General features: G+C 48.9%; 1 protein-coding gene across 1 annotated transcript in view; it reads left to right on the top strand.

Annotated features, from left to right (window-relative positions):
- The window catches only part of JPH2 (junctophilin 2), an 80405-nt gene that overhangs the window by 22797 nt on the left and 43758 nt on the right, over positions 1–13850 (top strand). Inside the window, exon 2 of the mRNA XM_032263703.1 lies at positions 6544–7333. Within this exon, the coding sequence (XP_032119594.1) occupies positions 6544–7333 (790 nt within the window). The remainder of the gene's footprint in view (positions 1–6543; positions 7334–13850) is intronic.

Below are 13850 nucleotides of genomic sequence, written 5' to 3' on the forward strand. Positions count from 1 at the left end.
CTTGTTACCCAGGCTGGAGTGCAATGGCCCAATCTCGGCTCACCGCAACCTCCGCCTCCTGGGTTCGAGCAATTCTCCTGCCTCAGCCTCCCGAGTAGCTGGGACTACAGGCGTGTGCCACCATGCCTAGCTAATTTTTGTATTTTTAGTAGAGACGAGGTTTCACCATGTTGACCAGGATGGTCTTGATCTCTTGACCTCGTGATCCACCCGCCTCACCCTCCCAAAGTGCTGGGATTACAGGCGTGAGCCACCACGCCCGGCCCCAAACATGCATTCTTACAAACAACTGGACCTGGGCAGAAAATTGGAGCTGGTCTCATTTTCTTCTTGAGCTGTGTCTCTGTCTTCTATGGCTCTTTATCATCTTTTCAGTTAATACTTTCTGGGCAAAGACTCTGACCTGTCAAAAACCTAGACTTTATTGAACACTTACTGTATACTAGGCACTGAGCTAGCTGCCTCACACATAGTTCATTTAATCTTCAACCAGCCTTCCCTACTCCCTGCCACTCAAGACCTGAGGCATCACCTCTCATCTGGACTATTGTCATGGCTACGTTTATTTCTGTGATTGGTTAATTAAATGTAGTCTATCCCTGGCACAAGGCTCTAAGCCCCTTGCTGGCAGGGATCATGTCCACTTAGTTCATGGCTGTATCCCAGCACCTAGCTAGAATAATGCATGGTCTTCATATAGCTGGTCAAATGCAAAGGATTGTATGAACAGCCAGATGAAATAGGTATCATTATTTCCATTTTACAGAAGGACAAACAGGCTCAGCAGGCTTAAAAAGTGTATGCCTGTCTTAGAACTATTCAATGTGGGAGTTTAGGTTTAAATCCCTGTTATTCTATACTAGCCAGAAGAGAAACTGCAAGGAGAAGGCTACATTTAGGTTTCATCAATTTCAGGAGTCCTGTTGAGGGAACAGGGCTGTATTTTTGCCATGGTTATGGCCTTCACCAGCATCTTACATGTACGCCAGTAACTCCCAGGGTTTGAACTGCTGAATCTAGATCTGAACACCCTTGGCAGCCACTGCTATCCACTATTGAGTGCCTACTGCATGCTGAGTCATGAGGGAAAAGAGATGGGTTTCCTGCCACTCAAAGGACGTAAGAGTGTCATTCAGGAAAAGAGTCGAAAATTCATGGGATGATTACCGAGGATTTTGTTGGGCCTAGGAACTGTGCTAGATGCCAGGATCTTAGCAAGAATGTGAGGTAGACACAGTTTCCTCCTTGGAAGCTAAAGACAAGCCAGAAAGGCTTATGGTGAACAAATGGTCACGATCATTATTCACCGGCACCTGGGAAAAGCGCTAAGAAAAATGGATGACGTGACAACACGAGGCTGTTTCCGGCAACACGCAGGGAATGGGGCTCAGAAACCTTCCTGGATGAAGTGACGTTTAAGCCAAAGCTTGAACTGTCAGCAGAAGTGGCCACGGAAAGAGGGAAGAGACGAGCACGCAAAGAAATGGGGAAAGCTTGTGCGAAGGCCCCATGGTGGGAAGGTGGGTGTGCGTGGTGAGCAGTCTGAGATGAGGCAGGGGCGGTGGCAGGGGCGGCCCCTGCCAGGTCTTGTAAGCTGTTAAGGATCTCTGTCCTTCCCTTTGGGACAGTGGGAAGCCCTGCAGGGTTTACAAAGCCCAGTGAGGAGGCGGCCCACAGGGTATCCGAGGAGGCCCTTCCTTCTGCAGATGGCCCCTCCTTCTGCAGATGGCCCCACTCAGCCAGACGGTCATGGGCAGGGTCCTCCCTCTCTCCCTCCGTAGATGCATTCTTCCTGTCCCCAGGGAGAACTATCCTGTCTTGGAGAGAGTTGGGCTGGGGGTGGCCTCAGCAGCTGGTTTTTCCCCTTCCCAGGGCCCTGTCACTCCCAGCCTCCCCTGGGTGTCTATGCCTCTTGCCACTTGCTTGTAAGATTCCTAATATAGCCTGACTGTTTCCTTCCCAACTGATGGCCAAGAGCTGCTCTCCTGTTGCAATCTCAATTTTTCTTGAGCTTAAAGGGACCACGTCAGCCCATCTCATGCCAAACTGAAGCCAAAGGCAGGGTGATTGATTTAATTTCATAAACTCGTCCAACCCAGAGATTAGATGTCTTCTCTCTTTCTCCCAATGTACTGTCTTCTCCGCTCTCTGCGTGCTCACTTTCCCCTTTCCTTTTTTCTCCTTCTTTCTTCTGAGAAGTAGAGGAACATAGCCAGACATGGATTTGAGTTTGGCTCTGGCATATTAATCAGCTGTGTCATCTTGGATGAGTCCTTTGTCCTTGCTGGGCCTTAGTTTTTTCTCATCTGTAAAACCATAAAATACCTCTCCAGAGCTGTTATTCCACAGAGCTGTTTGCAGATGGACAAAGCAGAAAGAAGAGGATAAACAGTTATGGAAGGCCTGCTGTTCATGCACTCATTCATTCATCCAACACATATTTATTGAGTACCTATTTGGCACAGTTCAAGGCACTGAGGATACCACAGTGAACAAAAAAAGAGAAAAGAATCCTTGCCTTTAAGGAGCTCACATGCCAGTGAGGGGGGTGGTCAGTAACACACACAAAAAAGCAAAATGTATGTTGCATTAGACATGCTCTAGGGAAAATAAAGCAAGAGAGGGAGATAGAAGACCTTGGGCAGGGGCTGAATCTTAAATAGGGTGGTCACAGGTGACTTCATTGAGAAGGTGACATGAGTAAAGGCTTGAAGACAGCAAGAGGGTGAACCATGTAAGAGTCTGGAGGAAGGGCATTACAGGTAGAGGGAACAGCAATGGCAAGGCCCAGAGGTGCTTCCATGACTCACGTGCATCAGCAAACAGCCTTTGTGGCTAGAGTGGAGTGAGGGAAAGGGGAGCACGAGAGGAGAGGGGCACGGAGAAGTGATAGGGATGAAGTTCAGGTAGGGCCTGCGGTTCACTAAGAACATCAGCTTTTCTTCTGAGTAAGAAGGGGCAGTGTAGCATTGTGATCTGACTTAATACATGTGAACAAAATCCCTCTGACTGCTGTGTGAGGGATGGATAGATGGGCAAGGGTAAAATCAGGAGACCAGTGTGGCAGTGACAATGAAAATCCAGGTGAGAGAGAACGGCGGCACAGACCACCATCTAGTCAAAGGGAGGTGGTGAGAAGTGGCTGGATTCTGGATTCATTTGGAAAGAGCTGATGGCTTTCCTGATAGATATTTGCAGAATGCTATGCTGGGTTTTTTTTTTTTTTTTTTCTGAAAAGTTTCTTTCCAATTTATTTATTTACATTACAAAAATCAGCTTTATCAAGGTGTGGTTTCCATATGATAAAATGCATTTGAAATGTGAAGGTGTGACAAATGTGCACACTTGTGTAAACCATCAGCCAATCAAGATGCAGAACATTTGGCTGGGTGCAGTGGCTCATGCCCGTAATCTCAGTACTTTGGGAGGCTGAGGTGGGTGGATCACCAGAGGTCAGGAGTTCAAGACCAGCCTGGCCAACACGGTGAAACCCCACCTCTACTAAAAATACAAAAATTAGCTGGGCACGGTGGCACATGCCGGTAGTCCCAGCTACTGGGGAGGCTGAGGCAGGAGAATTGCCTGAACCCAGGAGGCGAAGGTTGCAGTGAGCTGAGATTGCACCACTGCACTCCAGCCTGGGCAACAGAGTGAGACTCCATCTCAAAAAAAAAAAAAAAAAAAAAGGAATTTCCAAGGTCACCCAATGAGATGGAGTTTTTGGACAGGTTCAGTCAGTCTTTTTGCAGATATTAACAGAGCATCTCTATGTACCAGGCACTGTTCCAGGTTCTGGAATCCATCCAAGAACAAAATAGAAGATATCCCTGTCCTTGTGGAGCTTCTGTTCTAGCAGAGGGAGAAAAGCAATTAATGTGATAAATAAGTCACATGGTATATTAGAAGCTGATGTGTGCTGTGAGAAGAACAAGGAAAAGTAGATAAGCCAGCAGGGTGGTGGGGATGCAGGCAGGTTGCAATTTTGGGAAAAAATGTTGTGGGTTCATAATAGGTGTATGTATTAAATATTTATGGGCTACATGAGATGTTTTGATAAAGGCACACAATGTGAAATAAGCAGATTGCAATTTTAAAGAGGGTGGTGTATTCGTCAGGGTTCTCTAGAGGGACAGAACTAGTAGGATATATATATGTTTATTAAGGAGTATTAACTTAGACGCTCACAAGGTCTCACAATGGGCTGTCCGAAAGCTGAGGAGCAAGGAAGCCAGTCCAAGTTCCAAAGCTGAAGAATTTGGAGTCTGATGTTTGAGGGCAGGAAGCGTCCAGCTTCCTGGAGGAAGGATGGTGTAGGCTGGGCAGCTAAGCCAGTCTAGCCTTGTCACATTTTTCTGCCTGCTTTATATTTGCTGGTGGCTGATTAGAAGGTGCCCACCCAGACTAAGGGTGGGTCCACCTTCCCCAGCCCCCTGACTCAAATGTTAATCTCCTTTGGCAACACCCTCACAGATACACCCAGGATCAATACTTTGCATCCTTCAATCCAATCAAGTTGATACTCAGCATTAGCCATCACAGGGGGGCAGAATATGTCTCATTGTGCAAAGACTTGAAGGATATCTGGAGGAAAAGAGTTCCAGGAAGAGGGCAGAGCAATGCACAGCAAGTCTGCTGGGGTGAGCTTAAGAGTCCCTACCGTGGTTGTTTACCCAGCCATCTTGCTCTTGGACATTTATTAGGAGGAAGACCTTTTGGTTTTTGTTAACCAGAAAGAATGTATCAGCTTGCGTTTAAAACAAAAACAAGAAGGCTCAGAATTTCTGCCTTTGATGCAGTGAATGTTATATATTAGGTACCGTTCTATATGTTGGAGGTACAACGATGAAAGCAGAGAACTGCATTTCAGTGGCACTGCCATGGGAGAGAAAGACCAAGATGGTGGCCGAGCTGTGTGGGGGGTGAGTGGGGGAGATGTGAGCTGGAGGTGGTTGTGTACCATCTAAGAGGACACAAATTTCCAAGGTGACATCTGGAGCTACTGGTGGGGGGGAAGGGGTTGGGGATATATTTGGGGGGATCAGCAGGACATAGATGGCAGTTTAAAAACACCAGATGATGCAATCATCTAGAGAGAATAGGAGAAGGTTTTGGATGACCCCTGGGGAGAACCACATGTCAGGATGGGGGTGAAGGATGAAATTATTTTGGCAGCTGTGTATAAGCTTGTCATACAACTCAGGTGACCTCACACATGAGCACAGCTTTGTAGAGTCACAGTCTCACACACATATCTTTGCTTTCAGAGTTTTTCAGAGACATTAACTCATTTAAACCTCAAACAAACAAACAAACAAACAAACAAAAAACCGTAGGAGGTAAGAGGCAGTTATTATCTCTGGCAGATGAGGAAGCTAAGGCACAGGGAGGTTAAGTCAGTTGCCCAAGGTCAAACAACTAGTAAAGGCAGAGGCAGGATCTGGACCCAGGGGCCCTGGCTCTGCAGTCTTTGCTCTGAATCACTACTCTCTGCTGCCTCTCCACGCACATACAACTTGCATGGCTACTAACAAAGCATCTCAGTCCCAGGAGCTCACGGACTTGTGTACAGGCAGGACCTAGGTTGCCAACAGCTTGTCCACACCACTAGCCTTCCTCCATATGGTCTCACCTGGTCTCAGTGTCTCAGTTTCATTGATGCCCACCACACACTCAGCCTGGAGTGCTACATATTACTTTGTTCTTTGGCACTCCGATAGCCTTGCACACTCGGAACATCATACACATCCAAAATGTCACCTCCATGAGATCTCAGGCACTTACCCACTGTGCACACACTGCACTGCACGCTCATGATTTGTGTGTGTGTTTGTGTGTGTGTGTGTGTGTGTGAGAGAGAGAGAGAGAGAGAGAGAGAGAGAGAGGGAGAGGGAGAGAGAGGGAGAGGGAGACAGGGTCTCAGTCTGCAGCCCAGGCTGGAGTGCAATGGTACAATCATGGCTCACTGCAGCCTTGACCTCCCAGGCTCAGGGGATCCTCCCACCTCAGCCTCTCTAGTAGCTGGGACCACAGGTGCATGCCACCAGGCCTGGCTGATTTTTTGTAGAGAGAGTTTTCCCCGTGTTGCCCAGGTTGGTCTTGAACTCATGAGCTTAAACGATCCGCCCACCTCGGCCTCCCAAAGTGCTGGGACTACGCGCATGAGCCACCTCCCCCACCTCCTGATCTTATGTAGTCAAAAGACATCGATGCGTGCCCACAGTGTCTTGTACACACGATCTTGCGCGCGCGCGCGCACACACACACACACACACACACACACACACACACACACAGCTTCATGCTCTCCAACATTCACACTACCATGCGAACTTGCTGGCTTATCCGTACATGACTTGTGACCTCACCATGTTCCCACCAACGGAAATTTTCCCACCATCGTGCAAGCTCCTCCTGGCTGACCCACTCGTGTTACTACACACTCTAGTAGGCTCACACTCCCCCACCCCGCCTTGCCCACTCCTGCCCTCGCCCTCCCAGGCCACCGTCGTGCCGCCCACTGACGCAGCCTCTCTTCGCCCGCAGGGACGTATCAAGGCCAGTTCACCAACGGCATGCGCCACGGCTACGGCGTGCGCCAGAGCGTGCCCTACGGGATGGCCGTGGTGGTGCGCTCGCCGCTGCGCACGTCGCTGTCGTCCCTGCGCAGCGAGCACAGCAACGGCACGGTGGCGCCGGACTCGCCCGCCTCGCCCGCCTCCGACGGCCCCGCGCTGCCCTCGCCCGCAATCCCACGCGGCGGCTTCGCTCTCAGCCTCCTGGCCAACGCCGAGGCGGCCGCACGGGCGCCCAAGGGCGGCGGCCTCTTCCAGCGGGGCGCGCTGCTGGGCAAGTTGAGGCGCGCAGAGTCGCGCACGTCCCTGGGCAGCCAGCGCAGCCGCGTCAGCTTCCTCAAGAGCGACCTCAGCTCGGGCGCCAGCGACGCCGCCTCCACCGCCAGCCTGGGCGAGGCCGCCGAGGGCGCCGACGAGGCCGCGCCCTTCGAGGCCGACATCGACGCCACCACCACCGAGACCTACATGGGCGAATGGAAGAACGACAAACGCTCGGGCTTCGGCGTGAGCGAGCGCTCCAGCGGCCTCCGCTACGAGGGCGAGTGGCTGGACAACCTGCGCCACGGCTACGGCTGCACCACGCTGCCCGACGGCCACCGCGAGGAGGGCAAGTACCGCCACAACGTGCTGGTCAAGGGCACCAAGCGCCGCGTGCTGCAGCTCAAGAGCAACAAGGTCCGCCAGAAGGTGGAGCACAGTGTGGAGGGTGCCCAGCGCGCTGCTGCCATCGCGCGCCAGAAGGCCGAGATCGCCGCCTCCAGGTAGGACAGCGGTGGTGGGGGTGGAAGGGGTTGCTTTTGGTTGGGGAAGAGGGGCTTGGGGCAGGGTAACTTAGAAGGCCCTATCTCCAAGCCTGATTCTGCTTCTTTTACCCCCATCACCTTCAGAGAGTTAACTGGAGGTGCTTCAGGAGCTGGTGTCTCCTGTTCACTCATCCATCATCCATCACTCAGCTACACCCAGCCCTCCATTGACTTAACCCTTCCACTCACCCAGCCTCTTTAAAATGCTCCTGAACAACCATCTCTCCAGTCATCCACTCATCCCCCGACCCATTCCACTTCTTGTTTACCCACCCAGCCATCCAGTCAAACATCTATCCACACATCCTGGCAGTCAACCACCAGACACCCACCCAAATCCACCCAATTCCTTCATTCACTAACTTCTCTAACACTCACTGAACAACCCCTCTACCCACCCAGCCATCCCCCGTCCCACATCACACTGAACATCACCTACCTGAACAACCACCCATTCAGTCAAAGATTGACTCATCTCTTCCATCCAACCTGCCCCACTTTTTATCCTTTTACCTATCCAGCCAACTAATCACTCATCCATCCATTGACTCAACCATCCATCCAACTACCGAGATGCCCATCTAAACATACAAACACACTTTCAACCACTCACCTGTCCCTTCATCCACCAACCACCTGCATTCACTCAGCTACTTCCAGCCACCTGGCCATCCATTGTAACATCCAGCCACACATCCATTCACTCAAGTACTTCCATTGATTCACCCAGCAATGCTTCAGTCCATTAAAACAACATGCACTCCCACCCACCGGGTAATCCAACCACCCATCAGGTAATCCAACCAGCCAGCCAGCCACCTCTCTTACTCAACCACACTTCCATCCAGCAATCTGTCCACACTTCCATTCATTCAGCCACCCCCACCTATCCATCCACCCATGCATCCATCCACGTTCCCATCCACTAAACACCAACCCGATCATCTACATTCAAACCCCTTTAAGTCTTCTCTTTGTACTTCACATAAAGTTCTAATGTTGTCTCCAAACATTTATGGCACCTATTAGGTACAAGTCAATTCTAAGTGGTTCACAGATATTGACTCGCTGGGTCCCTTTAATGTTTGAGAGGTGATTAATCCTTGCGATAGGTACTATGTTTATTTCTGTTTTGCAGATGAGATAAGTGAAGCGCAGACAGATAAGGTGACTTGTCCAAAATCACCCAGTTAGCGAGTGGCCTTTTATAATCTGGTTCCCACCCTCTTACCAGACTTATTTTTTCTCATTCTTTCCCTGAGCCTGGATTTTTCTTCCCTCTGTGCTGCTGCTTCCTTCTTTAGTTCCTCCTGCCACAGAGCTGTAGTTCATACTGCTTCCTTTGCTGCCCACGTGACTTCTACTCCTCCTTCAGAGCCCAGGTCAACCCTGATTCCCTTAGAGAGCTGACGAGGTCCACTGCCAGCTGCTGTTCTGTCCTTAGAATGCATCACAGATGCAGCGTTACATGACTTACATGATTTGTTTTTAACCCACCACTTAAATAAGATTCCCTATGTGCCACTTCTGAGGTCTTCGCCTACATTAATTACCTACAGTAACTACCTGAAGAGGTAGATACTGTTCTTATTCTCATTTTGCAAATCTGGAGTGAGCTGCAAGGACAGCAGCGGTGTGGTCTGGCAGGAGGGTGGTAAAAGGCACTCGCCTGTCCTGGGCTGTAGCAATTCTCCTGGGAAGCGGTAAATGGCCTTGGCAGGAGACGGGAACATGGTCTTCAGAGTTAAGCAGGCCTAGGGCCAAATCCTGGCCCTGCCATTTTTTAGCTCATTGATCTGGGCAGATCAGTTGGCCTGAGTGTCAGTTTCTCATCTGTGGCACTGCCATTTCTTAGTTGTATGTCCTTGGCCAGATCTGTTTTCTTCTTCTATTACTAATCTCAGTGGTCTCATCTGTAAAGACAAGTTGGTCTAAGAGTTAGGAAAGACAGTGCAGGTCAGGTGGCTCACAATCCTGTTGTGAGGTGAGTTCGCCTGGGAAGTGGACTTTGAGATGAAGATTAACATGCAGAAAATGCATAAGGAACACTCTCTAGATCAACACTTGTGGGGAAGGGAAGAAGGCCAGATTGGGCAGTGGGAGACACTGGGTTGCAATGCAGTCTCAACAAAGCCTCAGCCAGCTGTAAGGGGTGCTCTGCAGTGGAGATAGCCTTCAAAGTCATCCCAAGTTGGGATGAGGGAGCTGGATCTTTATACCCTCCACATTTGTATGCAGGCTACCCTCCAGAAGGAGGCTGGACTGGGGCTGGACAGCTCTCTTCAGCCAAGGGCAATCCCTGGAGAGGGCTGGCAGCTGGCAACTGTCTGAGTACCTGGGAGTGGGAGAAATAAGTCCCTCAGTCCTGAAGGGGAATCCGGGTTGCCCATCACAGTCACCACTGCAGTGCCGGACACCAGACATGGTATCATTGTCATCATACAATGAATTCATTTTATGGACGTAGAAACTGAGGCCCAGAGAAGGAATGTAATATGCCCAAGACTACCTGGCAAGCAAGTGGGAGAGCCCAGGCATCAACTTCTAGCTTTCTGATTCTAAAACTTTAACTAGCACATCTTGCTAATGCTCAACTTTGTAAACTTTAAATTGCTCTAAATGTGTGAACAGTTGGCATCATTAAGGGGGACAGAAGGTATGGGAGATTTTCTCAAGACTTCTTGGTTAGACGCAGATGTGGTTTGAATGTTTATCCCCTCCAAAACTCATGTTGAAATTGTCATTGTAATATTAAGACACGGGACCTTTGAGAGATGATTAGTCCTGAGACTAGTGCTTGAGGGGTGAGTAATCCTCATGGGTGGGATTAAATCCCTTATAAAAGAGTGAGTTTGACCCCTTTTTGCCTCTTGGCACTCCTGCCTTCTGCTGTGTGAGGATCCAGCCTTCCTCCCCTCCAGAGAATGCAGCATGCGGGGTGCCATCTTGGAGGAAGATAATGGCCTCCCCAGACCCTGAACCCACTGGTGCCTTGACCTTAGACTTCACCTACAAATGACCCAGTCCTAGATATCCTGTTAAAGGACCAGTATCATGACCAGGTGGTCATATAATTTACTTTCTAAACCTGAACGCCTCTATGAGTAAAAGGGAGAACTTTTTAAAAATAAAACTTTTACGTGGAAGTAATTTTAGATTTACAGAAAAGTTGCAAGGAGACTACAGACAGTTCCCATACACTCTATCCGTTTTCCCCTAATGTTAACTTATTACATCATCATAATACATTTGTCAAAACCAACATGGCACGTAACTCTTCACTAAACTCCAGACTTGATTTGCATTTCACTAAATTTCCCATTAATGTCTTCTTCCTGTTCCAGGATTTCATGCAGGATCGCACACTGCATTTAGTTGTCAGGTCTCTGTGGTCCCCTATGGTCTGTGACGGTTTCTCACTCTTTCCTTTTTCCTTTTTTTGTGTGTCCTTGACAGTTTTGGTTTTTTTTTGAGGCAGGGTCTCACTGTGTTGCCCAGGCTGGAGTGCAGTGGTGCCATCTTGACTCACTGCAACCTCTGCCTCCTGGGTTCAAGCGATTCTTGTGCCTCAGTCACCAAAGTAGCTGGAACCATGGGTGTGCGCCACCACACCTGGCTAATTTTTGTATTTTTAGTAGAGACCGGGTTTTACCATGTTGGCCAGGCTGTTCTCAAGCTCCAGGCCTCAAGTGATCCTCCTGCTTTGGCCTCCCAAAGTGCTCATATTACAGGTGTGAGCCACACACCAAACCCAACAGTTTTGAGGAGTACTAGTGAGACAGTTTGTAGAGTGTCCCTCAGTTTAGGTTTGTCTGATATGTTTCTTATAATTAGACTGAGGTTATAGATTTGGGGGAAGAAGACCACAGAAGTAAAGTGCCCTTTTCATCACATTGTAATAGGGACACATGATATGAACATGACTGATTACTGAGGATGTTAACTTTGATCTCTTGGCTAAGGTAGGTCTCCCAGGTTTCTCTGATGTCCAGCTCCTATTTCCTCTTTTCCCACTCTACCCTTTGGAATTCAGACATTCAGTGCAGCCCACACTCAAGACAGACAAGGGTCTGAAATTCAGCTGCACCAGATTTTGGAGGGGGAAATATCTACCTATATTATTTGAAATTCTTCTGTATGGAAGATTTGCTCCTTCTTCCAAAGGGAACATTTTTAATAATTACACTAAATGTATCTAGTTATGACAAGTGTAAGCACAGACTGTCCCAGGCCACCCTGGGCCACTTAGGCAGAGCACAGCAGGAAAGAGCTTAGGTTCTTGATTCAAAAGACCATGAATTAGAAATGCAGCTCTTCTCCTGGAGAGCTGTGTGACCTTGCTCAAGTTCTTCACCACTCTGACCCTGCGCTCCTCTTTCCTCATAGAAGTAGGTGAGCTAATGCCTGTAAAATGCTTGGCACTGGGCAGCCAGCAGTAAAGACAATCATTGCTACAATCTAACATTTGATTTTAAAGGTGAGGAAGTGGAAGTTTTGGGAGAAGGAGGGATGTTCCCTTATTTTCCTTGCCCTCCTGGTCTTTCCTGCCAATGCCTGTGCCCTTGCACGTGAAGGTGTCGAGCTCCCACCGAGAAGGCTGCCAGGCCCACAGCGGGGAAGTGAACCTGGGGACTGAGCAGTTGGGACCCAGCCTCGTGCATGCAGTGGTGCTGTGAGAGCCCCGGGGGATTTGCATTCCTCATGTGTCTGAGGCAGGAGTCCTGCCTGCCCACGGAGCTGTTGCCATGGGTGGGGGTGGCTGCCTGGATGGGTTTCAAGCTCAGGCTGAATTTCCAATTAAGGGAATTTTAGGGTCAAGAGGAAAAGCAGGATTGTGGTCATCTTCCTCAGGGACTCTCCCCATCCCTGGGGCTTCGTGAGTAATCTGGCAGCAGAGAGACAGAAAGCATCCCCAGCAGCCGCAGCCTTCTCACACCCAGACAGGCCCTGGCTTTCTCTCCATCGTGGCTTCCAGCTCCTCCCTCTGGGCTTATGTGGAACTTGTCAGCCCAGAGGCTACGATCAGGACATCTTTCCTAAGAGAAAGGAGAAGATGAGACAGCTCTTCCCTGTAAAATGAGCTATGTATTGAAAAAGATTCTTGACCTGGACTGTCCAGTATGGCAGCTACTCGTCATACATGGCTACTGGGCACTTGGAATGTAGCTGGTTCAAATGGAGATGGGCTGTAAATGTGACACATATCCTGGATTTCAAAGACTTAGTATGAAAAGAATGTAAAGTAACCTATTGATAATTTTAAAAATATTGATTACATATTGAAATGGTTATATTTTAGATATATCAGGTTTGACAAAATACATTATTAAAATTAATTGCGGTTTCTTTTTACTTTTTTGAATGTGGCTACTAGAACATTTAAAATTACATATGTGATGCACGTTATATTTTCCTTGGACAGTGTGGCTGTAGACCCATTCAGGGCCCTCAGAATAATCCCAACCCTGTCACTGTGCATTTGGGGAAACTGAGGTGCTGAAAAGGATCTAGATATACTCACAGCCACGAAACGGTCAGGAGGGAACTAGATTTGTGTCTTCTGATTTTGTAGCTAAGAACTCTTTTGTGATGCCTTTTAAGGTCATAGATACTGGATTGTGGAGGGAAGCTGGTATGTTTGGGGAGGTGCCTAAAGTTTTCAGGTTGTCATGCCAACACCCTGATAAATGCCTGTTTTCTGGAAGGAGCGCAGTGAGTGTTAAGAGTAAGGCTTAGACTCAGCCCCTTGCTTGCTGTATCTTGTCTTCCCTCCAGACCTCAAATTTCTAGTTTCTAAAAGACCCACCTTGAAAAGTTTTCACAAGGTTAAAGCAGAGCCTGTATACGAAGGATATATACACATGGCTCATAGTTTACAGGCAGGAAGTAGCCTGTAAGCGTCAGCTGCCATTGCTGTTGTCTAGTCTTCTTGCTCTTGTGTCCCCATGGCAGAGGCAGGGGATGGCCTGTTCTCAGTTGCCCTAGGGTGTGAGGTTTGGAGCATCTCAGGTTTTGTACCAGGGTGGCATCTGTCTTCTATCCCCCTCAACCCCCCACCTCCATCTCCCCACCATGCTGGCTCTGGAAGTTCCCAAGTTGAGCACAGCTTAGAGCTGGCTTCTTCAGTGGCTGGGAGCTGAATTTCTCTGGTGAGCAGGAACCCATCCGTGTGGTCCATGGGCGGTGGCATAGGATAGACCTAGGTTTGAATCTGGCTTCAGCCTCTTATAAACTGTGTGACCTTAAGCAAGTTATCTCACCTCTCTGGGCTCACTTTCCTCTTTAATCAGATGGGAATTATATTTCTTCCTCCCTGAAAGTAGTGCTGCAGAGAGTAAAAAAGAGCCAGTGCTTGGAAAGCATGCAAGGAGGTGTAAGCTGCTATTTTCCATCCTGTATCATTCTGCACTGACCCAAGAATGAAATTGCCTTGAGGGAAGGCCCTGTCTTCTCTCCCAGTCCCTACGCAACTGTT

This window comes from Sapajus apella, unplaced genomic scaffold (assembly GCF_009761245.1).
Source record: "Sapajus apella isolate SASKATOON/1434 unplaced genomic scaffold, GSC_monkey_1.0 scaffold137, whole genome shotgun sequence".
NCBI classification, from domain to species: domain Eukaryota; kingdom Metazoa; phylum Chordata; class Mammalia; order Primates; family Cebidae; genus Sapajus; species Sapajus apella.